We start from the raw sequence: 22688 nt of genomic DNA on the forward strand, positions 1-22688 counted from the left end.
ACCACTGCACCACCAGGGAAGCCCTATTTGGTTTTTAATAAAACAAATTTTCAGTTTGAGCACAGAACTTAAAAATTGTGAATTAACCCTTATATAAAAATGCATCAGTTGTAGCCACTACAGCTATTGTCAAAAGTTACACAGGCATTGGGACAAAACAGTATAGGACATACACAGATGAGTAAAGCGATGTTTGCTGCATTTATGGACCTGATAGCTTGTTGGGTAGATAGACACATACTCAGGTAAGTAAAATAAAAGGCACATTGGTATGTGCTGTAATGGTAAGGCAGACAGGATACTAACTGGGCGTGGCATAAGGAAAGCTTAGTTTCCACTGAGAAAGATGGGGATGACCAGAAAGACTTCATGAAGGAGGTAACTTGTAAACTAGATTATTAGGAACTGTAGAATTTTTTTTTAAAACACAATAAAAGGGCTCCCCTGGTGGCGCAGTGGTTGAGAGTCTGTCTGCCGATGCAGGGGACACGGGTTCGTGCCCCGGTCCGGGAGGATCCCACATGTCGCGGAGCGGCTGGGCCTGTGAGCCATGGCCGCTGGGCCTGCGCGTCCGGAGCCTGTGCTCCACGGTGGGAGAGGCCACAGCAGTGAGAGGCCCGCGTACCGCAAAAAAAAAAAAAAAAAAACCACAATAAAAGAGTTTAATAAGGTGTCCAGTTTACAAAATAAATCTATAAAAATCAATAGCTTTTGTTTTACACCAATAATAACCTAGCAGAAAATGTAATGGGAGGAAAATTCCATACACAGTCATAACAGTAAATATGCAATACCCAGGAACAATTCTCCTGAGGTGTGTTGAAGTCCTAGACGAATGCTTTAAAATTTATTTGCAGACGGGAAGACATATCATGTTCCTTAAAGGGAGCAGTTGATGGTAGTTTGAATTTTGTGTGTTGTAATTCTCATTACATTTGTATTAATTTGTTCTGGCATCTGTATTCCCCATGATGCTGTAAGCTCAATGAAGCCAAAGACTCCGTGTCATTCCCTGCTGTGTTCTAGTGCATGTCCAAGAGGCATTGTAGAGTTTTAATAGACGTTAATGAGGAAAAGGGTATTCTAGTTAGAGAAATACGGTGTCTGGGAAACAAAACGTATTTGGGAGTGGCAAGTAGTCCAGGTAGTCCGAGAGGTCTGGAGCGTAGGGTGCACAAGGTGATGGTATCTTAGGAGACAGTATGGAAGGAAAGGTGTGCTGAAACTTTGAGGGGCTTCACCTCCAGGCTGAAGAGTTTAAGTTCTACTTTCTGTGTAGCAGGATTAAAAAAGCCCAGGATTTATGAGCAAAGAAATTAAACCCAGAGACAGACAAAATTAGTGATCGGTTTTAATAGTCTAGTTGGTAGATAACAGAGGTCTATAAAGAAAAAAGAAAGAGAGATACTGCAGAGATGGACAGGAATTGTCTAGACTGACTGACTGTAGATGTTGAAAGAAGGAGAGCAGTCAAAGATAGCCAGATTTCAAGCTAGGTTTGGGGAATGGGGAAGGAGGATAATGGGTTCATTTACGAACATTAGGTACTTTATGTCAGCCACAGAGAGATATCAGGCCTACAGTTAGAAAGGCTGAACTCCAGAGAACTTTAAAATTTAGAGAGAGAAAGAAGAGACAGAAGAGGAGTTACGTTTGGGTGTCAGGCTAACCAAGGAACAAGAGTGTTTGAAGAAGGAGAGGGTGGTAAGAAGTGTTACATGCCACCTCATTGGTTTGTGTTTGCCTTCCCACTGTCTTATTTGCTCAGAATTCCTGGTAAGTCCTCTTTAAAAGTTTATTGAAGGTAGAGGTAACAGTCATTCAGGATGAATGAAGTTTGCTATGAAGGAAGAAGATAGAAATGGAATGGTAGCATGGGGGAAGGAAGGGGTGAGAGGGCTTGTGAAGTATATAAAGGAAATTAAAGCACATTTGCAGGATAATATGAAAGCTGGTACGTGTTGGGATGGGGAAAGTTGAAGAGGAAGGATAATCCGGAAAGTTATGATATTAAAAGCACAGTTGGTTGAATTAGCTCTGAAAAAAAAAGTTTCCCAAGATAGGAGTGAAATACTATACATTGTTGCTTTAAAAAGAATAATATGTGAAAGTATAGTGTTATTTTATTTTTCTTTGAGGATTTTTTGAATTACAAAAGCAATATGTGCTTTTAGAAATTCAAACAATATAAAAGTATGTAAAGTAAAATGTTATAGACCTGCTTACCCCTCCTAATTTCCACATCCCAGAGATACCACTTTTAACAGTTTGGTTTTTGTCCTTCCTAGTGTTTCACAGCAATAGTGCTGTTGGCTTTTGGGTGGGACCATTCTTCATTGTGTAGGGCATGATGAGCATTCATCATGTTCATCGATGAACTTTTAAGCATCGTCGCCCCCTCCCCAACTATTCAGTGTGACAACCAGCACTGTCCCCTAGCTGTGGTATTACCCCTCAGCTAAGAACCCATAGAGTTCATTTTCAATACATATACAGATTCATTTATAACTATTTTCCTAAAAAAATAGAGTAATATTATACATTTTGCTATGCAACATTTTTATTTTTATTTTTATTTTTTTTTTTTTAAGGAAAGAGAGATTATTTATTTATTTATTTATTTACTTATTATTTTTTTATTTTTGCTGTGTTGGGTCTTCGTTTCTGTGCGAGGGCTTTCTCTAGTTGTGGCAAGCGGGGGCCACTCTTCATCGCGGCGCGCGGGCCTCTCACTATCGCGGCCTCTCCTGTTGCGGAGCACAGGCTCCAGACGCGCAGGCTCAGTAGTTCTGGCTCACGGGCCTAGTTGCTCCGCGGCATGTGGGATCTTCCCAGACCAGGGCTCGAACCCGTGTCCCCTAGCATTAGCAGGCGGACTCCCAACCACTGCGCCACCAGGGAAGCCCTATGCAACATTTTTAAACCTTATCAGTTCGCATTAGGATGTAGAAATTTACATTGTCTCTTCTCATGCCTCTTCATTTTCTATAATATGGATGTGCCATTATTTATTTAACTTTTCCCTTGTTGACAAATATTTAGATTGTATCTGAGTTTTCACTCATAAATAATGGTGCATCAAGCAACTTCGTTCATCTTGAGTTACAGCCTTAGGCACGTATTTCTGTGGGAGTGATTGCTAGAGGTAGAACTGTTTGGACAATATGCATTTAATGTGTTGAGATTTAATGTCTGTGGTTATTTAAAAATATATACATTAAAATTAAAATATATGGCATAGTGTGATACTTGCTTCTGGCAAAAATCACTTAAATTTTTTATAAATTTGCAGATAACATGTATGTTTATCACTGTAATTTGAAATTGTATAGAGAGAATAGTAAATGTTCCAATACCACATTTTGAAAATAATTCAACTTATCTGTTTTCTAGGTTGCTTTGCCTAATTGATTACTATGAATCTAAAATTAGAAAATTTCATAAACAAAGGTACGACTAGTCCTGTATTACAATTTTTAAAGTTATTATCGAGTCATGAATTACAACAAAAGTTTCTATGGGCTTTTGAAACAAATATACTTTGGAAATCTACCTGATATATGTGTAATTTACCTAATATGTTTAACTACAAATTTCTTTTTTTATAAAGATCTTCAAGACTGTACTTTACCACTTATGTTAAAGTATATTGCATTTATATTAAAATATGTATATTTAATAATCACCAAAGTATCGGTCACAGAAGAAATAGTATTTTTCTTTTGTTGAAGTATTATAATTTGTTCTACTGATGTCATCTAACTACTAGATAGTTACTGAGTATATCCACAAAGTGTGTAGGGTTGGATTAGCTGCCTGCCAAAGTACAGCCTAATTAGTATGCAGATTTATATGAGATAAAGATTAAATGTCATAGTGAAAAATCAAGTATATAGAGTAAAACACAGTTGTCGCCTCTGATTAAAGAAATAATGGTAAAGTTTAAAAATAATGGTCTTTGACTAACCAAAAATAGCTGAAAGATATCTAAGGCCAAATAATCTAAAGTGCTTTAATATAGTCATTAAAACAGTGGCTATTCTGTTTCATTGTTTATAAATGGAACAGTTCTTTTAACAAATATTTGAGCACCTACTTTCTGCCAAGTTCTGTTTTTGTTACTGAACAGATAAAATAGATAAACTAGAATAAAGCAGATAAGTTCTCTGCTTTCATTAAGCATACATTGTCTAGTATTCTTGCCCCAAGAGTACTGACTCCAGAAACTCAGTAGGACTGATGGCAGAGCTGTGCTGGTTGCTGATTCCTTCTAGCACCTTGGGGACTCTTAAAAAAGAGCGGGATGGAGGGAAGAAGGGAAGAAAGAAGTGAAAAAGGAAGGAAGGGAAGATGAGAAGAGAACAACTAATGATAGAGCAACTCCTTGCTTTGTTCTATTCAGAAAGTAGTAGTATACCAATTAACTTCAGGGACCTTCTGATTTTCAAAACTGTGTCTTTTAGATGGTAGGCATGGTGTTAGATAGATTCTAGAGACAGGACAAAGTTTTGTTTGTTTGTTTATCTTGGTTGCATCAGCTCTTCCTTGCAGCATACGGGATTTTTTTTTTTTTTTTTTTTTTGCGGCACACAGGCTCTTTGTTGAGGTGCATGGGCTTCTCTTTAGTTGTGGCGTGCTGGGTTTTTTTCTCTCTTCAGTTGTATCGCGTGGGCTTCAGAGTACATGGGCTCTCTAGTTGAGGCACGCAGACTTAGCTGCCCTGCGGCATGTGGGATCTTAGTTCCCCCACTAGGGATCGAACCTGCGTCCCCTGCATTGGAAGGCTGATTGGATTCTTTACCACTGGACCACCAGGGAAGTCCCTAGGACAACGTTTTGAACACAATTCTTAGCTTCCAGGAGTTTGCAATCTAGTAAGGGAAATTAAATGTAAACACATTAATAGTTAAAAATAATATGAGACTTAAAAGACACTAAGGCATAATGTCACAATAGAGTAATTACTAAAAACTGTACAGACAGTAAGTAATACAGGAGTCGATAACAGGAGCAAATTTGTTTTAGATGGAGTAACCAGGAAAGCCATTACAAAGCAGATGGGGGTTGTGCTTGAGGTTGAAGAATAAGTAAAATTTGGGAAAGCAGAAAGGCAAAAAAACCCCACTGCTTGTATGCTTTGAGCAAAAGTTCATAGATGTAAGAGAGTAGACTTTTTTATGGTACTATAAGCCAGTTTGGCTGGGCTTCATACAGGACCAAGAGTGAGCTATAAATGAACAAAAAGACATCATTTGCCTTGGAAAGAAGGAAGGCGCTTTTTCCTTTGATACAGAAAAGCTGGTGATGAGGTTGTAGGTATGTGTATTAGGTGGGGTTCTAGAGAGAAACAGAACCAATAGAATGTACATTTATATTCAGAGAGATATTTATTTTAAAGGAGTTGGTTCATGCGATTGTGAAGCTGGCAAGTCTGAAATCTGTGAGGCTGGCATGCAGGCCAGAGACCCAGGGAAGAGTTGATGTTGCAGTGTTGAGGGTGAAGGCAACCTGAAGGCAGAATACCTCCCTTGAAGATTTCAGTCTCTGCTCTTAAGGTCTTTAACTAATTGCACAAGGCCCACCCACATTATGAAGGGTAATCTGCTTTATTCAAAGTCTCTTGATTTAAATATCACATCTAAAGAATACCTTATGGCCATATCTAAACCGGTGTTTGACCAAGTAGCAGGGTACCATAGCCTAGCCTAAAATGAACAGTCATAGTATGTAAGAGAGAAGGCAAATGAATAATTTCATTTGAGAGGTTGTAAACTGTTAAGCTTGCAGAATCAGGAAAATAATGAAAATGAGTAAAGCAGGTTAGGTGGGAACTGTGGCAAATTGGAGAGCTGTGTACCATCAGTCTCAAGGGGGCAGTTAAACTGTACACTCTGTGAGGAATGTGAGCCCACTGTAGCTAAATCTGCTTTTTTGAGAAGTTAGAATGTTAGGTTTATAAATGAAATCAGACTTTTAATGTTTGCAACTAAAACTCAGTGCTCTACAACATATTATACAGTCCAGGCTGAATATTATTTGAAACCTTTGCTCTATATCTTTAATAAATTGTAATCTGGATTCAGGACTTGGTTGACTTTTTTTCTGTAAAGGGCCAGACTGTATGTATTTAGGCATTTTAGTCTGTATAGTCTCTCACCACTGCTCAACTCTGCTGTTGTAGCATGAAATGAGCCATAGACAATAAGTAAATGAATTGGCATGGCTGTGTTCCATAAAACATTAATTTAAAAAAGCCTGCTAGATGTAGCCCACAGGCAACAGTTTGCTGACCACCAATCTAGATGATGAAGAGAGAACATTTGGGATTTGTAGTAAGAGTAGAGAAGATTTAGTATAGCCATCATTGAAATGTCTTGTGTAGAATGTGGTGTGAGAGGTTGCCTCTGAAGTTGTGCAAACTGGCATTCTCTGACTAAAAATAATAAAAGGATTGAGGCCATTGGTGGGGGGTGGTGTTGAATCTGGTTGTCATGAATTTGCAGTGAAAATCTGGGATTGAGGAATGAGGACCTTGGAGGAAAGGAATTACTTTTTTGCTTAGCAATCCTATCATCATTGGTCTAGCTGAAGTGAAATATAATACTTTGGCCGGTGCAAACTACGCTCAGGTCAGATACTTGGACTGAATGTCTCATTAAGGGAGAAGGATATAGGAAGAAAATAGGGGCTGCATTATACATAATGTTCTCACAGGTGGAAAATTAGAAGTCACTTATACTTTGCAGTGATGAAGAGTCTGCCCTGAGGAGAGTTTTTCATAGTTCATTGACTGAACAAAGTTTATCAGTCTTTTTTCTAAGAGTAAATACTAACTTGATAGATTGTAGGAATTTCAAGGTGGATTTTGAGATCTGCAAATAGGATATTAGCATCACCTGAAGAAGCAGGAGTACTCTAAAAGGAGGGTGTAGAATTAACTGACAAGTATTATATTACTAAAAAAAGAAGGCGAAAGAGAAGGGAAAATGAAGGAGGATGGGCTGTGGTTTGGAGGCCTAAGTGGGATAAACAGGAAGCACAGGAGGAGGACGTATACACCTGTAGAGCTAGGGGAGCAAGACCAAAGGAGGAAGACAGATGGGACATGGGCCTCTTGCAGAGGTAGAAGCCCTCTGTTTAACACTGACTTTTTTTTTTTTTTTTTCGGTACGTGGGCCTCTCACTGTTGTGGCCTCTCCCGTTGCAGAGCGCAGGTTCAGCGGCCATGGCTCACGGGCCTAGCCTCTCTGTGGCATGTGGGATCTTCACATACCAGGGCATGAACCCGTGTCCCCTGCATCGGCAGGCGGACTCTCAACCACTGCGACACCAGGGAAGCCCAAACACCCACTTTTTAAAGGCAGTGTTGTCCAAAGTTTTTCTCATCATGAAACAGAAAGTGATGTTTGTGTACCACACTGGGGTCTGTCCAGTTGTCCTGAGGGCTGAGAGAGATGAATATCTTGGCACCTTTGTAATCCCTTTGCACAGCACACCTATGGCACACCATCTGGACCCTCATTTTAGGGCGCAGGCTTGAGAAGGCCTCCAGAGAGCTCATGAAAGGCAGTTTCTGAATACTATGGACTGGTATTCCTTTCTGCCTCCATACATGAGAAAACTCAGGAAAAGCAAAGGAAGCTGCAATCAAGGCAGCAGATATTTGAATACAAGTGTTAAGCAGTTGGAAATCTTAGAAGACTGCAAACATGGTGTAACCTCTGAAATAGAGGAAAAGTAAATTTTAAAACGATAGGCTCTCAGCTATGTTGTTACTTTACCTACTTTCTTAAAAAAAAATTATTGAATTTATTTTTGGCTGCATTGGGTCTTCATTGCTGCACACGGGCTTTCTCTAGTTGTGGCGAGCAGAGGCTACTCTTCGTTGCAGTGTGCAGACTTCTCATTGTGGTGGCTTCTCTTGTTGCGGAGCACAAGCTCTAGGCGTGTGGGCTTCAGTAGTTGTGGCTTGCGGGCTCTAGAGCGCAGGCTCAATAGTTGTGGCTCACGGGCTTAGCTGCTCTGCAGCATGTGGGATCTTCCCGGACCAGGGCTCGAACCCGTGTCCCCTGCATTGGCAGGTGGATTCTTAACCACTGCACCACCAGGGAAGCCCCTACCTACTTTTCTTTACCCAGAAATATATATCACTGTAGATTACTATATCACTATATGGTAATATAGATTAATATATCACTATAGATTACATGGAATATATTGCTGGCTTTTTCTATTAGTATTTCCCTGGCTTGGTAGATAGATTAAAGAGCCAAGGAAAGTAACGTAGGAATAAAACCTACAGGCCTCAGATTGAATTTCTTCTGAGATGTCAGAGACATTTGGAAAGTTACCCCAAGGAAAATAGTTCTATAATGAATTAGTAAAGTGAAGTCCCCTTGTCTAATTCCATCCTTCTTTTTAGATAGAAATTTTTAAATTGGTCTTGGGAAATGGAGGCAGGTGGATTTGAGATTAACCTCTGACTGAACATGGTTTGGATTAGGGAAGAGAATAAAACACAGGATTTCTCTAGTTTTGCTCTTTCTCTCTACCCCTAAGGAGCACGATCTTCAACACTGGGCCCCTCCTGAGGCTTCTGGAGGCCATTGGAGAAAGGGTGGGAGGAATTTGGCTGTGGGGATCCCATGTCCAAATGAGAGTTTGTGGATGCTTAGAATTATGTTTTTACTTCAAGAAAACCACGAAATCTGTCAATGCTAAATAAAGAACTACAGGAAAAGAAAGTGAGGATTCTTTACTGAAACTCATTTCCCTTTAGGTCTGCATACATTTAAAATTGGTCTCCTCTACTATATTCATATATTAGGTTTCTCTTGAGAACAAGTATAGCCATAGTGGCAGGTATTTTAGAGTATATATAGGGAATGATGTGAGTGCATAGGCTTTGGAACCAGAGAGATTTCAATTTGAATCTCACTACTACTACTAACTATTTGCGTGACTTTGAGCAAGTTAAATAACTACTCAAACTCCTCACCTGTTAAATGTGAAATAGTTTGTATAAAACATCTATTTTAGTACTTGTTATATAGAGGCTACTCAGTCTTCCTTATTTTAGTCATCTTTCCTAAAATGGTCATTTGTTCAAGGCTAGCATGTGTTTTAGAAGAAGGTCTGAGGGATATATTAGTACAGCTGTCTCGAATAGAAATGTAATGCAAGCCACATATATAATTTCGCATTTTCATGTAGCCAAGTTGAAAAGTAAAAAGAAACCAATGAAATACATTTTAATATATTTTATTTAATATCCAGGTTAACAGCACAGTTAGTCTTTGTAACCCTTCCATGGCTCAACCAATAAGCATTGGCAAAAAACACAAGATTGTTAAAGTCATTTTGTTTCAGTGGTTCTGCAAACTGGTATAGTATTTACACAGGTGCTGTATAATTTTAACAACTATATTCATGACACTGTCATAGTCTGCTTCAGAAAACTGAGCACATTTCTAATATGTATTATACAGTATAACAAAGCAATGAGAAACATCAGTCTTTTGAACATTCCAGTAAATCTGGATTTTTGACGTTACAAAGCTAGAGCACCTTCCATTGTGGAAAAAAATGATTTTTTCATATCTAGCTGAAATTCTTCTTTGATAGATATGTAAAATTCAAAGACACACCATAAGTGTGATATTTTTATTTTAAGACCTCAAATTGTCAACATTTCTTGGTAAATCTGGAAGTCCTCTGAGACAGAACATTCCCAAAGTGTTAATTGAGATATGATTCATCTAAAGATAAAGAAACGTATTTGCAGTTTTTAAAATTAAATCAGTTCATCTTTGATGTTATAAGAAAGGTCTTGTATTCTCCAGGCAGTTGTTCATGGGCTTAATTGAAGATCTTTCACTTTTTTATAAAAATAACTTTTGTTTTCTCATAATTTTCCAACAAAATTTCCATAACAAATAATTTATTTCATGTAAGGACAGTTTCTGTTTTTGTGCAACACTTCAAAATGTTTTATAGGTGGCCAAAATTATAAGCTCAGATTTTGCTAAAAAATTATTTTAAAAGTTTTTGTTGTATGGTTAATTTTGGTTTCGGTGACTTTAATTCTTTTTTGACTGTTGAAAGGAAACTTCTTAATATGTTCATTATGTATTTGCTGAAAATGCGTCCTATCGTCATCTACTTTATTATCCTAAAAGATTTTTTATATAACAACTTTTTAAAATAACAGCTTTATTGAGATATAATTCACATGCCATAAAATTCACCATTTTAAAGCATACAATTCAATGATTTTTAGGATATTCACAGAGTGTGTCATCATCTCCACAGTCAATTTTAGAACATGTTCATCACCCCATTGAGAAACCCCGTTGGCAATCACTCCCCGCCCTGAGCCCCTACTCTGCTGCAACACAACATCACAAAATATACAATTCCATTTACATGGAATGTCCAGAATCTGCAAGTCCATAAAGACAGAAAGTAGATGAGTGGTTGCCTAGGAATTGGATTGTAGTGGAGTAGGGACTCAGGGCAGAGAGGAGATATGGGGAGTGATTGATAATGGGTATGGTATTTCTCAGTGGGGTGATGAACATGTTCTAAAATTGATTGTCGAGATGGTGACACAACTTTGTGAATATCCTAAAGGGATATCTCATTGTGGTTTTGATTTGTGTTCCCCTAAGGACTAATGATGAGTGTCTTTTTATAGGCTTATTGTCCATTTGCATATCTGTTTTGGAGAAATGCCTATTCACATCCTTTGCCCATTTTTAAATTGACTTTTTTGTCTTTTATTGTTGAATTGTAAGAGTTCTTTATAGCAAATTATAGTAGCATTCATTAGGAAATTTGTGGCATACGTTCTTTCAGTCTCTTTTCTTTACTGTTCCAATTATTGTACTCTCAGATGTTATCATCTCCACTTGATTCTGTTAAAAATCTGTCCATAATTATTTTTTAAACTAAAAAAGTTTAGTTCTTATAATTAAAATAATAACTATATTAATTATCAATTATGATTTATATAGGCATCACCATAAATATAGTATCATAACAAACACCTTACAATGTTATATTGGTATATAGGAAAAAAAACATTCTAACTGAATCAGTCCTTTGATACTGACTAGACTGGTGGTGTGTTTGTATATAATACTACAAACTACCCACGCACCCAGTGCACAGCTAGGCCACAACATTAATACCTTAACATGATGCATAGTAGTGGTATGTAGTCCTAAACAATAAAGTCGTGTTTAACAGAAGAATATTTTACACTGCTTCAGTTTTTAAATTTTAATTAAAATGAAATAGAATTGGGCTTCCCTGGTGGCGCAGTAGTTGAGAATCTGCCTGCCAATTCAGGGGACACGGGTTCGAGCCCTGGTCTGGGAAGATCCCACATGCCGCGGAGCGACTGGGCCCGTGAGCCACAACTACTGAGCCTGTGTGTCTGGAGCCTGTGCTTCGCAACAAGAGAGGCCACGACAGTGAGACGCCCGCGCACCGCGATGAAGAGTGGCCCCCGCTCACCGCAACTAGAGAAAGCCCTCGCACAGAAACGAAGACCCAACACAGCCAAAAATAAATAAATAAATTTATTAAAAAAGAAAAAATGAAATAGAATCAAAAGTCTAGCTCTTCAGTTGCATTAGCTATATTTCAAGTTCTCATTGCCCGTGTGTACCTAGCGTTTACCGTATCAGACAGCCCTGTGTTAAGTGTATCAGGATTTTAAAAAACATTAATACTGATTTTCTAGTACTTTATAGCTCACAGAATGCTTTGATATCTTTTTAACTTTTAACACCAATTCTGTGAGGTAGATGTGACAGAAATTATCAGATAATTATCAGATTATTAATTAATTGATAGATAAAATCAATTAATTAATAGATAAAATTAATTAATAGATAAAATTATCTATTTTATAGATGAGAAAACAAATTTTGAGAGACTGACCTACCCAAATAACACAACTGGTTAATGGTGATGTCAAGACTTGAATCAGGGACACTAAGTCTGTGGCCTTGTCCACTTATACTCTGCATTTTTTTAAAAAATAAATTTATTTATTTATTTTTGGCTGCATTGGGTCTTCGTTGCTGGGTCTTAGTTGCTGCACGCGGGCTTTCTCTAGTTGCGGCAAGCAGGGGCTAGTCTTCATTGCGGTGTGTGGGCTTCTCATTGCGGTGGCTTCTCTTGTTGTAGAGCTTGGGCTCTAGGTGCACAGGCTTCAGTAGTTGTGGCACGCGGGCTCAGTAGTTGTGGCTCGTGGGCTCAGTAGTTTTGGCTTGTGGGCTCTAGAGCGCAGGCTCAATAGTTGTGGCACACAGGCTTAGTTGCTCTGCAGCATGTGGGATCTTCCCAGGTCAGAGCTCAAACCCGTGTCCCCTGCATTGGCAGGCAGATTCTCAACCACTGTGCCACCAGGGAAGTCCCTGCATTTTTTGATATAGATATTTTTGTGACCTAAAAGTACTAGAAGGAAAAAACAATATGCTTTGTTTATTCATTCAAGAAGTGTTTTTTCACCACCTCTTATGCCCCATATTCTTCTGGGCAGTGAGATACAATGGTGAACAAGACAAAGTTCTGGTCTTCATGGATCTTACCTTCCAATTAAGGCATTAGTGAACAAATATACACTATAGCACTAGGTAGTAAGTAGTATGTTCTAATACCATTTTCTGTGAGAATAAGTAGGAAATTTAGCTTAAATTTTAGTTCATGTTTAGGTTATCAAACGCTTATTGTGTTGATTTGATTTTTGTTAGCTAGATTTTTTTTTCATAAATACACTGCATGTATCTTTTCATAGGCAATATGAAGAAGATGAAAGTGAGTCAGAAGAAGACTGCAGGAGTCTGAGTGCTTCACCCACTTATAAAGGCCTTCTAATGGTATGGGGACTATATGACTGATAAATACTTTTTTTATAAAGCAAAATGATAATCTAAATAATCTCCCAGGAAAGTTAACCATATTTTTATGAAATGTGTTGCAGTCATTACAGAATCAACTCAAGGAATCGAAATCTAAGATAGATGCACTTTTAATTGAAAAGCTGAATCTCCAAAAAGATTTGGAAAGCAGGTGAGAGAAACTTGTCATTTTTATTTAACTTCCATTTAAGCATAAACTGGAATTTTGAATATTAAATGAATCATTCTGTCCCCTTTACTCTAAAACTAATGTTGGGGACCTCATACTCATACTTATTTTAGTCATTTGTCTCTCATATCATGGAAAGAGCAAAAATACATACATAGGCAAGGAAAGTGAGAAAATAGGAAGAAGATAAAACTGGGTAGGAACTCAGAATATATTCAGTCTTATGCCAGCAGGTTTCCCTTTCCCAAATAACTTTATTTTTTATTTCAATTGTTTTTTCCAAATTACTTTAGAATGTCTTATTACCTCATCATATGCCCGTGTTGTGGGAAGGGGGGGAATTAAAAAGTTTAAATGGCATACAACAGAAAGGTTTATTTATGTACATCATACAACCACAAAAGGATGGCACTCTACCTGTTAACAGAGAGTAATAAGGAATGCACACTGCTGAGAGTTTTTTATTCAACAGATATTTGTTGAATACCTATTGTAAGTTAGACATGGCCTTAAGTTCTGGGATAATATATAATAAGCAAAACAAATACCTTGTTCTTGTAAATCTTATACTTTAATGGAGAGGAGACTGATACCTACAGTAAAAACCATTTCTATAAAGTTTAAAAGCCTGCCACATAATAATGTGTAAATTTATGGTTATTTGAATATGAGGTAAAAATTTATAAAACATGCATGGGAAGAATGAAGAATGAATTTCAGATAGTGGTCACCTGTGGTATGGGAAGGAGAGCAATGACAGTAATCAGGGTCACACATGGAGTTTTAAGTACATGTATAATGTTTTAGTTAAAATATTTGAAACAAATTACTATTCAACTTTGATAAAGCTTGAGGGGTGGACACAGTACTATTTGTCTTACTATTCTCTATTCTTGTCCGTGCATTTGAGATAATTTACTATAGAAACAAGTAATAGATTAATAACAATAAAAATGGGTAGAAAGTTTTGAACAGGGAATACACAGAAGAAGAAACCCAATGGCCAATAAATACCTCATTAGCAATCATGAAATTTTTTTTTAATTAACTAATTAATTTATTTTGGGTGTGTTGGGTCTTAGTTGCTGCATGTGGACTTAAGTAGTTGTGGCACGCGGGCTCAATAGTTGTGGCTTGCGGGCTCTAGAGCACAGACTCAGTAGTTGTGGTGCACGGGCTTAGTTGCTCCGTGGCATGTGGGATCTTCCTGGACCAGGGCTGGAACCCGTGTCCCCTGCAGTGGCAGGCGGATTCTTAACCACTGTGCCACCAGGGAAGCCCAGCAATCATGAAATATTTTAAGAATTTTTAAGCATATTTGTGACAAGTAACAGGGTATACACTATTGTTTATTATTAAATATCTTTACGGTATAGTTTTATTAAATAAAAATAAGTGCGTTCAACATGATTTATCTTCTACAGGCCCACACAGCATGAATTAAGACTTTATCAACAACAGGTGAAGAAGCTGGAGAAAGCCCTTAAGAAAAGCATCAAGTAATTATATTTTACCAAAGTTAAAAATTTATTAAGATTTTGTATCTTATTATTTATTTTTATTATCTGTCAGCTTACCCCATAGTGACCGTGGCTCAAAATTACCAGGCTGATGGGGGGAAATGACATTAAAAATGGGTATTTCTGGTTCCACAGTTTTAAAGGTTTCTACTGTATTGCATTTGGCTGTATATGCATCTTAAATAAGAACAAGGAAAAGGTAATTGTCTGATATAATAAAAGGCAAAGATTTTAATTAGAAAGTTGTCTTTGAAAGTCATGGAGGAATTGCAAGAGAATCATTGAAATTAGAGGTGACAAGGCCCAAATTTTTGTTGGTGGTAGTTATGACATGAATAATATATAGCCTCATTGTATTTTAAAACTAAAGGTTGGGGCTTCCCTGGTGGTGCAGTGATTGAGCGTCTGCCTGCCGATGCAGGGAACACGGGTTCGTGCCCCGGTGTGGGAAGATCCCACATTGCCGCGGAGCGGCTAGGCCCATGAGCAATGGCCGCTGAGCCTGCGCGTCCGGAGCCTGTGCTCCGCAACGGGAGAGGCCACAACAGTGAGAGGTCTGCGACGGCAAAAAAAAAAAACAACTAAAGGTCCCAGAATGAATGCAGTGTGTCATTCATATCCACCACCTCTCTTTTATGATTTTGAAAAGCATGTACTCAGAGGAGTTTCAAAAAGTTGGTCTTCAAATTGTGATAGTATTTTCTGAAGATTAGCTACGTGTACTCTTTGATTCAAGGGAATGGGACTTGAAGTAGTGCAGTGAGCACTGAGATGAAATATTTTAAAAATGACATGAGTTAAAATATGCATTAGGTGTATTAAATCAGTTGTATTAGCATATGTTGATTCAATTTTCAGTGACAGCTGTTTCCTCCTTATGGCAGCACATGCCACAGTGAAAGGGAAGTATAGTATTCTGGCCATCCAGGAATTACATATTAAGTTAAATTAAGGAAGGAAAACTAAAAAAGAAAAGAGAAGTGAAAGGTTTGGAAAGGTTGCCTTCATTCATTCAATTAATATTTTTTCCCTTCCTACGATTGCTTGATATTTTAGGTACCTGTAGTACCTCTTCCTATATGCTTGGCATTCTGCATACTGAAATTACAGTGGTAAATCAAGTAGAAAAGGTTCTTGCTCTCATGAAGGTTATGTGAAGGGGGAAGGGCAATGAAAAAATAAATGACAATTTAGATATAGTATAAGTACTAAAGGTGAAATAGTGTGAGAGTTGCTATTGTATGAGTTTGGACAAGAAGTGGTAGTGACATGGTCAAAGGTGGCAGTAGTGGAGATAGAACTGATGGGACTTGGTGATGGATTGGGGATATAGGCAGCTGACGGGGGGAGAAAAATCAAGAGTCAAAAAATCCAAAAATCCACTAATCAAGACTAAGTTTTAGTCATGAATAACTAGGTAGTTGTTGGGGCATTAGCTGAGATAGGAAAATTGGTCAAGGAGCAGCTGGGAAAAGGAGGATGTAAGGGAGATAAAAAGTCAGAGAAGGTGTAAGGGAGGAAAACTTCTCAGCCTTCTTAGGGTCTCTGGCTGGGCCTGAAAATTAAACTGACAAAGACAGATTAACATGAGAAAAGTATGTAAATTTATTTAATGTAAGTTTTACCTGACCTGAGAAGAAATGAAGACTTGAAGAAATTGTTAAGCTTGAGCATTTACTAGGTTTGATGAAGAGTGGAAAGTTGTGGGAAAATGTGATAGTACAAAAGGGTATGAGCTAAGGGTAATAAACTGGGGGAAATTCAGATTCCTTGTCTTCAGAGATAAAGATGCTCCTTTCCTCTGGGTACAGGGAGGGCACCTGTTGCATGAGGGTCTTATGGTCTGCTTCAGGGGAGAAGGGGGAGGTCAGAGTCCTTCCTGCTCCTGCCATTTCTCAAATTCCTTTAGCTTAAAACATTTCTTATGTCAAAGTTGCATATTTTGGGTTTTTTGTTTGTTTTTGTTTTTGGCCACACCATGGGGATTGTGGGCTCTTAGTTCCCCAACCAGGGATTGAACCTGGGCCACGGCAGTGAAGCCCGGAATCCTAAGCACTAGGCCATCCCTCAAAGTGGCATATTTTGGAGTGGCATATCCTGATCCCCTTCAAAGGAATCTTAGGACTTCAATGTAAATGTATCAGTGAAGATACTCACACACACAAAGGCATGCACATATATTCATAGAGATATCTAGTCGTTTCCTCATTATTCACAGATTGCATATTTGTGAATTTGCCTATCTGCTAAAATTTGTTTTTAATCCCCAAATCAGTAGTGATGGCACTTGCACAATCATTCATGGATGTGCCCAGTATACACATTTTCAGCTGCGGAACAACGTGATGCTCTGCCCTTTTGTTTCAGCTTTCATAATGTAAACAGTCATTCTTTTTGCTGTCATATGCCACTTTTATTTTTTCATTTTTTGCTTTTTGTTGGTGATTTCTCCAAGATGGTCCCAAGCATGGTACTGAAGTGCTGTGTAGTGTTCTACATACAAGAAGGCTGTGATGTACCTTGCAGAGAATATACATGTGTTAGAGAAACTTCATTTAGGCATGAGTTATAGTGCTGTTAGCCATGAGTCCAATGTTAATGAAACAACAGTATTTAAAAAGATGTCTTTATAAACATTAACACACATAAAACAAGGTTATATATATTGATCAGTTGAGGAAAATGTGACCAGAGGCATGCAGGAACCTGATCCTGTATTTCCCCTAGCAGCAGTGGTTCAGTCTTCACTAATTCAGTGTACATGGTGACTTTATAGAGTATAACTACCATGAATAATGAGATTTGATTGTGTATATGTTTTTTGTTATTCATTTGGGAACTGGTTTTTAGAGTGACTTCACTATTAGACTTTAAAATTGTGATTCAGAACCAATCCCTGCTATGTATTCCTGTTGAATTTTGAAGAAATGATTTGCATTTTGAATAAAGGATTTGTGTTTTTTTTTTAGAAATTTACATTTGGAATTTAAAAAAATCTGTCATTAATTTGTTTTTAAGTTTGGAACTTTTGTGGTATCTAGATGTGAAACAGAATTAGGAATGTTAGATAACTTGCCCATATTGCACAGGAGGTGGTATGTGGAAGAACTTGGAAAGAAATCAGGTCCATACCCAAGCATTTGGACTCTCAAGCTCACACTCTTAACCACCACACTGATAACTAAAACCAAACAGAACACCCAATGAAAAAAACTTTTTCAATGTAAAACATTTTCAAATTTTTCTTTTCTGCTGGGGCAGAGGTAGAATATTTTTTTCAAAGAACTACTGTGATGTTAGGGAAATAATCAAAAATAAAAATCTCCAGGGGGATGCGCTGGTCCCCAGCATGGCGGCCGCTTGGCCCTCCGGGCTGGTTGCTTCCAAGACTGCTGCTGCTCGGCTCCTGGCTGTCCTGTGGGCTGTGTCAGTAACCATAGGACCTTGGGGAGCTGCTGCCGGCGGCAGCAAGGAGTCACTTAAGTGCGAGGACCTCAAACTGGGACAGTATATTTATAAAGATCCAAAAATAAATGATGCTACACAAGAACCAGTTAACTGTACAAACTACACCGCTCATGTTCCATGTTTTCCAGCACCCAACATAACTTGTAAGGATTTTGGTGGCAATGAAACACATTTTACTGGAAACGAAATTGTTTTTCTCAAGTCCATATATTACCGAAATGTGTTTGTTAAAGTTTTACACTGTAGGATTTTGTGGAATTGGGAACCTAATTGATTTCATTCTTATTTCAATGCAGATTGTTGGACCTTCAGATGGAAATAGTTACATTATAGATTATTATGGAACCAGACTTACGAGACTGAGTATTACCAATGAGACATTTAGAAAAATGCAGTTATATCCATGAATATTGTTTAAAAGAAACAGATTTGGGCCTCCTTGATTTTAATAGAGAGCTCTCTGTGTGTAGATTTCCAGATTTTCCTTTTTCCGTCTTCACATACCACATTATGGATTCTGTTTAATTTTTTGTTGCTGATGTTTTTGTTTTGTTGTGTCAGTTAAAAACATATTATTCTGCGATTTATTTAATAGAGCTTTGAGATTTATATGATAATACAGTCTTTCTTAGGCTACTGTCTCTATGAGATAGATAGCTTATTACTCTGATATTAATGTATTTTCCAAAGGCAAGTTGCCACTTGTCCTTTTCGCTTCTGAAAAATAAAAGTATGACTTATTCAAAAAATTAAAAAAAAATCTCCTGTCAACCCAGTGAATCCTCTCCACATATGTAGGAAAAAAAAGAAACAGTTTTATATAACAGTTGGAATAAATATCCAGCCAGACTGCAGTGTGCATTAGAGGCAATCTGCTAAAGAGATTTCAAAGACCGAAAGAAATCTCACCCTTTAATATAGCCAGGCAGATATGCAGTCCATTACATACATGGAATTGTCTTTAACCAAAGGAAAAATGAAACGTATTGTATCTTCATGACAAGGAGGAAGTTACAGTTTAGAGCCAGGAGCATAGGCTAAGCTCCAACAGGGAAAAGGAGACAAGGCACCCTCTTCCCTGATGTCCACCTTTGAAGAGATGGTTCTAAGGTTCCCAAGAAAGACATTGCTAGGTATAAAATTGGCAGGAGGCTTATGTAAATTTTAACAAGATCTACATACTTCTTAGGATTTATAACTACAGGTTTTCCAAAGGAAATGCTACAAGAAAAGGAGAGGAAAGTCTCTCCCCCCACCCTTATTTTTAGAAATTTATTTATTTATTTATGGCTGCATTGGGTCTTCGTTGCTGTGCACAGGCTTTTTCTAGTTGCGGCGAGCGGGAGCTGCTCTTTGTTGCGGTGCGCGGGCTTCTCATTGCACTGGCTTCTCTTGTTGCGGAGCACAGGCTCTAGGCTAGGCGCGTGGGCTTCAGGAGTTGTGGCATCCGGGCTCTAGAGCGCAGGCTCAGTAGTTGTGTCGTACAGGCTTAGTTGCTCCGCAGCATGTGGGATCTTTCCGGACCAGGGCTTGAACCTGTGTCCCCTGTATTGGCGGGCGGATTCTTAACCATGGCGCCACCAGGGACGTCCCTCTTTCCCTTTTATAACTAGAGAAAATTAATTTTTTTTCTTTAGTCTGTAGTTACCTTTCAACTAACCAGTCTTCAAATATCAAATTAATTTAACATGGGAAAGCTTCTTGTTTGAGTTAATATTACAAACAAGTTGGTTATAAAATTCTGTTGCTGGGAAGTGATCAAATAGGTCTGCCAGTGCAAGATAACCAAAGGTACTACACTAATTCCATTTAATTTTTCAGTGGTATTTATATTTTGCTAGAAGAAAATAAAATCAGAATTTCATCACCCTAGTGTTGAGCTGACAGGAGTTGAGGTGGTCAGTTAGGAAAATGAGCCAAACTGAAATTAACAATCAAGGCTTTACTGACTTACTGCAGTAATATAAGAAAGAGGCCAAAACAGGACTGGCTCCTTGGTGTTCCATTTTTCCCCATAGAATGGCATCAGGTAAGGGTCAATAAATGACATGCTGCACAGATGACTCCTGTTTTTGGGCCTAGGGGAAGGGCAGGAAGTGGAAAAATACTGAGTCAGAGTGGAAAAAGTGTTTTAGTTAAGGCTCCCCCATCCATCCCCCAAAGAGAACTCCAGAACAGGAGTCACCATGAGATTATGGAAAGGCTTCAACAGACACAGTTAAAAGCTATGAAGTGTCTGCACATAGAAACTTATCAACATAGTTTTTAAGTTGGGAGTACAGTTTTCTGGATTTCCAGACTCCACAAAGAAACATAGCTGTTGCTGCTAGCTATGTGGAATGGGTGTCTGCTAAGTATGTAAAGAATTCCTTAGCCATTTTAGGAGACTTTTATGGCCTTCAGGCTCTGCTCACTACTCTGGAGACTATAAAACAACCCTGGAATATTTCTGAGTACAGCATATTCTGTTCAAACACGGGTTTCTAAAACACCAATTAAGTCATATGCAATTGGAAAATAAGGGAATGATTAATAGTATAACATAGAAGTTGAATTGTTTACATGCACTTTTTCCCTAGGTACAAGGAGTTAGAATAGCAGTATAGTATAGACTTCAGAAAGGGGAAAGCTTTGCTAGTACATAGGCACCTGCCCTTTCAGATCTATCTTAAGAAAATTTAAAATGAGAAACTGCACCCAGGGCTCCCTCCCTGACCCTCAGCATTAAACAGACTATAGGCTGGAGGCAGGTTGCGCTTCTTTCCTCACCTATTTTAACCTCAGCTTCTTTGGCCAGGAGCAGGTTGCCCTTCTTTCCTCACCTATTATAACGTCGGCTTCTTTGGCCAGGAGCTCCACTTCCATCTTCATAGTTTTGGCATCCTCAAGCCAACGTTTCTGCTCTGTTGGCTGTGCATTTGTAATATCGCCTGAGGCAACCTCCAGACATACTTGAGCTGTCTAACTTATCTCCTGAGGCACCAATTATTGTTTTTGTTAGCTGTCTAGTTATAAAGCTGCCTCAGTTTTAAATAGTCTGGTTGCTAACACTTACTTTTCTCCTGAACCCTGTTATTTTCACGTGTGGTTTTGCAGAATACAAAAGTTTTCAGGAGTATTATGCTGTGGCAAATATTTACTGTGAGACTAGGTGAACCAAAGGTCAATTCCCCATGAATCCCTAGCTTTTACTAATCCTTACCTTCTGTAAATTTAGAAAAACAATGAGATTAAATAAATTAATACATGTGAGTGCTTAGAAGAGTTCCTGCATAGAGAAGTTTCTCAATAAATACTAATTATTGTCATCACCAGGCTCCCAATATATGTTAGTTATTATCGTTATTACATTGAGGGAATCTCTTTATTCACCTAATTAATTGAATCACATTTCATTTCCCAGAGTGACTGTAAGCTAGTATATGCAATGATATATATATTCAGGTTACTATACTGACAGTTAAAATATTATATATCCATAGTATAATATTTATTAATCATACTTGCAAACAGTTCATTGATAAATTAAACTTTTCCACCTGAATGAAAGGTTAACTAACATGTAAATTCAGATATGTCAGTTGACTTGTAGTCCCACTATAGAGCTGTTGGCTTTTCTGTGTCACTTTTGTATTCTAGACAGTATGCTCCTGGCACTGCCTTTAGGCAAAACTGTCAAATATGTGAATATGGTAAATAGATGGGAAGTCAAGTGGAAAATAGATTGTGAGGTCTCTGTGTCTATTAGAGGAAGGAGGTTGACTTTTTATCTAGAGCTAATTCTGTTTATTTTGTTTCTGGCATATGCTCACCAGAGAGCAGAGAAAAGCAATTGAGTGAAGATCAAGGGGAATACATGTGAGTGAAGGAGATAATTGTAAGGTGGTAGTAAGAGATGAGGTAAGAAAGGAGTCCAGAGGAATATTGGGTTAGGACTACCAGCATGGAGAAGTTCAAACCTAACCCAAGGAGATTGGATTTAGTTTAAAAGTAGTGGGAAGCCACTGTTTTTAGTAGGCAAATGACACGATAGAATGTCGCCGTTCTATTTTACAAACAGCAAGTAAAGCTTACTAACGAGTCATGGAATCAGTTTTAATGGGTCAGGGTTCCACAGGAAACTGATAGGCATACTGGTTAATTTGAAGTGGGTTTAATAAGAGACTTTTTTCTAAGGCATGGTGGGTGGGGGAGAAATATTTACTACAGCCTTGACTTCAGAGATATTTGGAGAAGGGCTACTAGGTGGATACACTCGTGTTTTTAGGTTTCTGGACAAAGAGACTTTCCCCCAGAGTTCTGGTAGCCACCTGGGACAATGGTCTCTTGGGTTTTCATGCCCTCTTGACGGACAGGTGTCACTGTTGTCTTCTCTTCGGCACAAGAGGACTATGAAGAAGGAAGGACCAAACTGCCTAGCTCTTGCTGCTGCAGTGCCCAAACTGTTTTCCCTACCCATTGTTTGTTGATTCCCTTACCTACAGCATCAAGCTTGGAGTACCTTGGAACTTGCTTTCATCCTTTACTGTAGTTCTTTCCTATTCTATTTTTTATAAGTGCTGGGGACTGGTTAGAACTTTCTTCATCAGTCTGATCCCT

The 22688-nt window shown here is 38.2% G+C and overlaps 1 protein-coding gene and 1 pseudogene across 8 annotated transcripts in view; both read left to right on the forward strand.

Moving 5' to 3' along the window:
* Positions 1–22688, forward strand: part of CEP70 (centrosomal protein 70) — an 80818-nt gene that overhangs the window by 34292 nt on the left and 23838 nt on the right. For 6 of the 8 annotated variants that reach the window (XM_067737688.1, XM_067737692.1, XM_067737689.1 and 3 more), the window contains 4 exons: positions 3394–3450; positions 12809–12890; positions 12995–13083; positions 14526–14600. In XM_067737688.1, coding sequence (XP_067593789.1) covers positions 3394–3450; positions 12809–12890; positions 12995–13083; positions 14526–14600 — 303 coding nt within the window. The remainder of the gene's footprint in view (positions 1–3393; positions 3451–12808; positions 12891–12994; positions 13084–14525; positions 14601–22688) is intronic. The other 2 variants (XM_067737691.1, XM_067737690.1) reach the window with 2 other exon arrangements.
* Positions 17940–18576, forward strand: LOC137224782 (TM2 domain-containing protein 1 pseudogene; annotated as a pseudogene).

The sequence above is a fragment of the Pseudorca crassidens genome, chromosome 5 (assembly GCF_039906515.1).
Source record: "Pseudorca crassidens isolate mPseCra1 chromosome 5, mPseCra1.hap1, whole genome shotgun sequence".
Classification (NCBI taxonomy): domain Eukaryota; kingdom Metazoa; phylum Chordata; class Mammalia; order Artiodactyla; family Delphinidae; genus Pseudorca; species Pseudorca crassidens.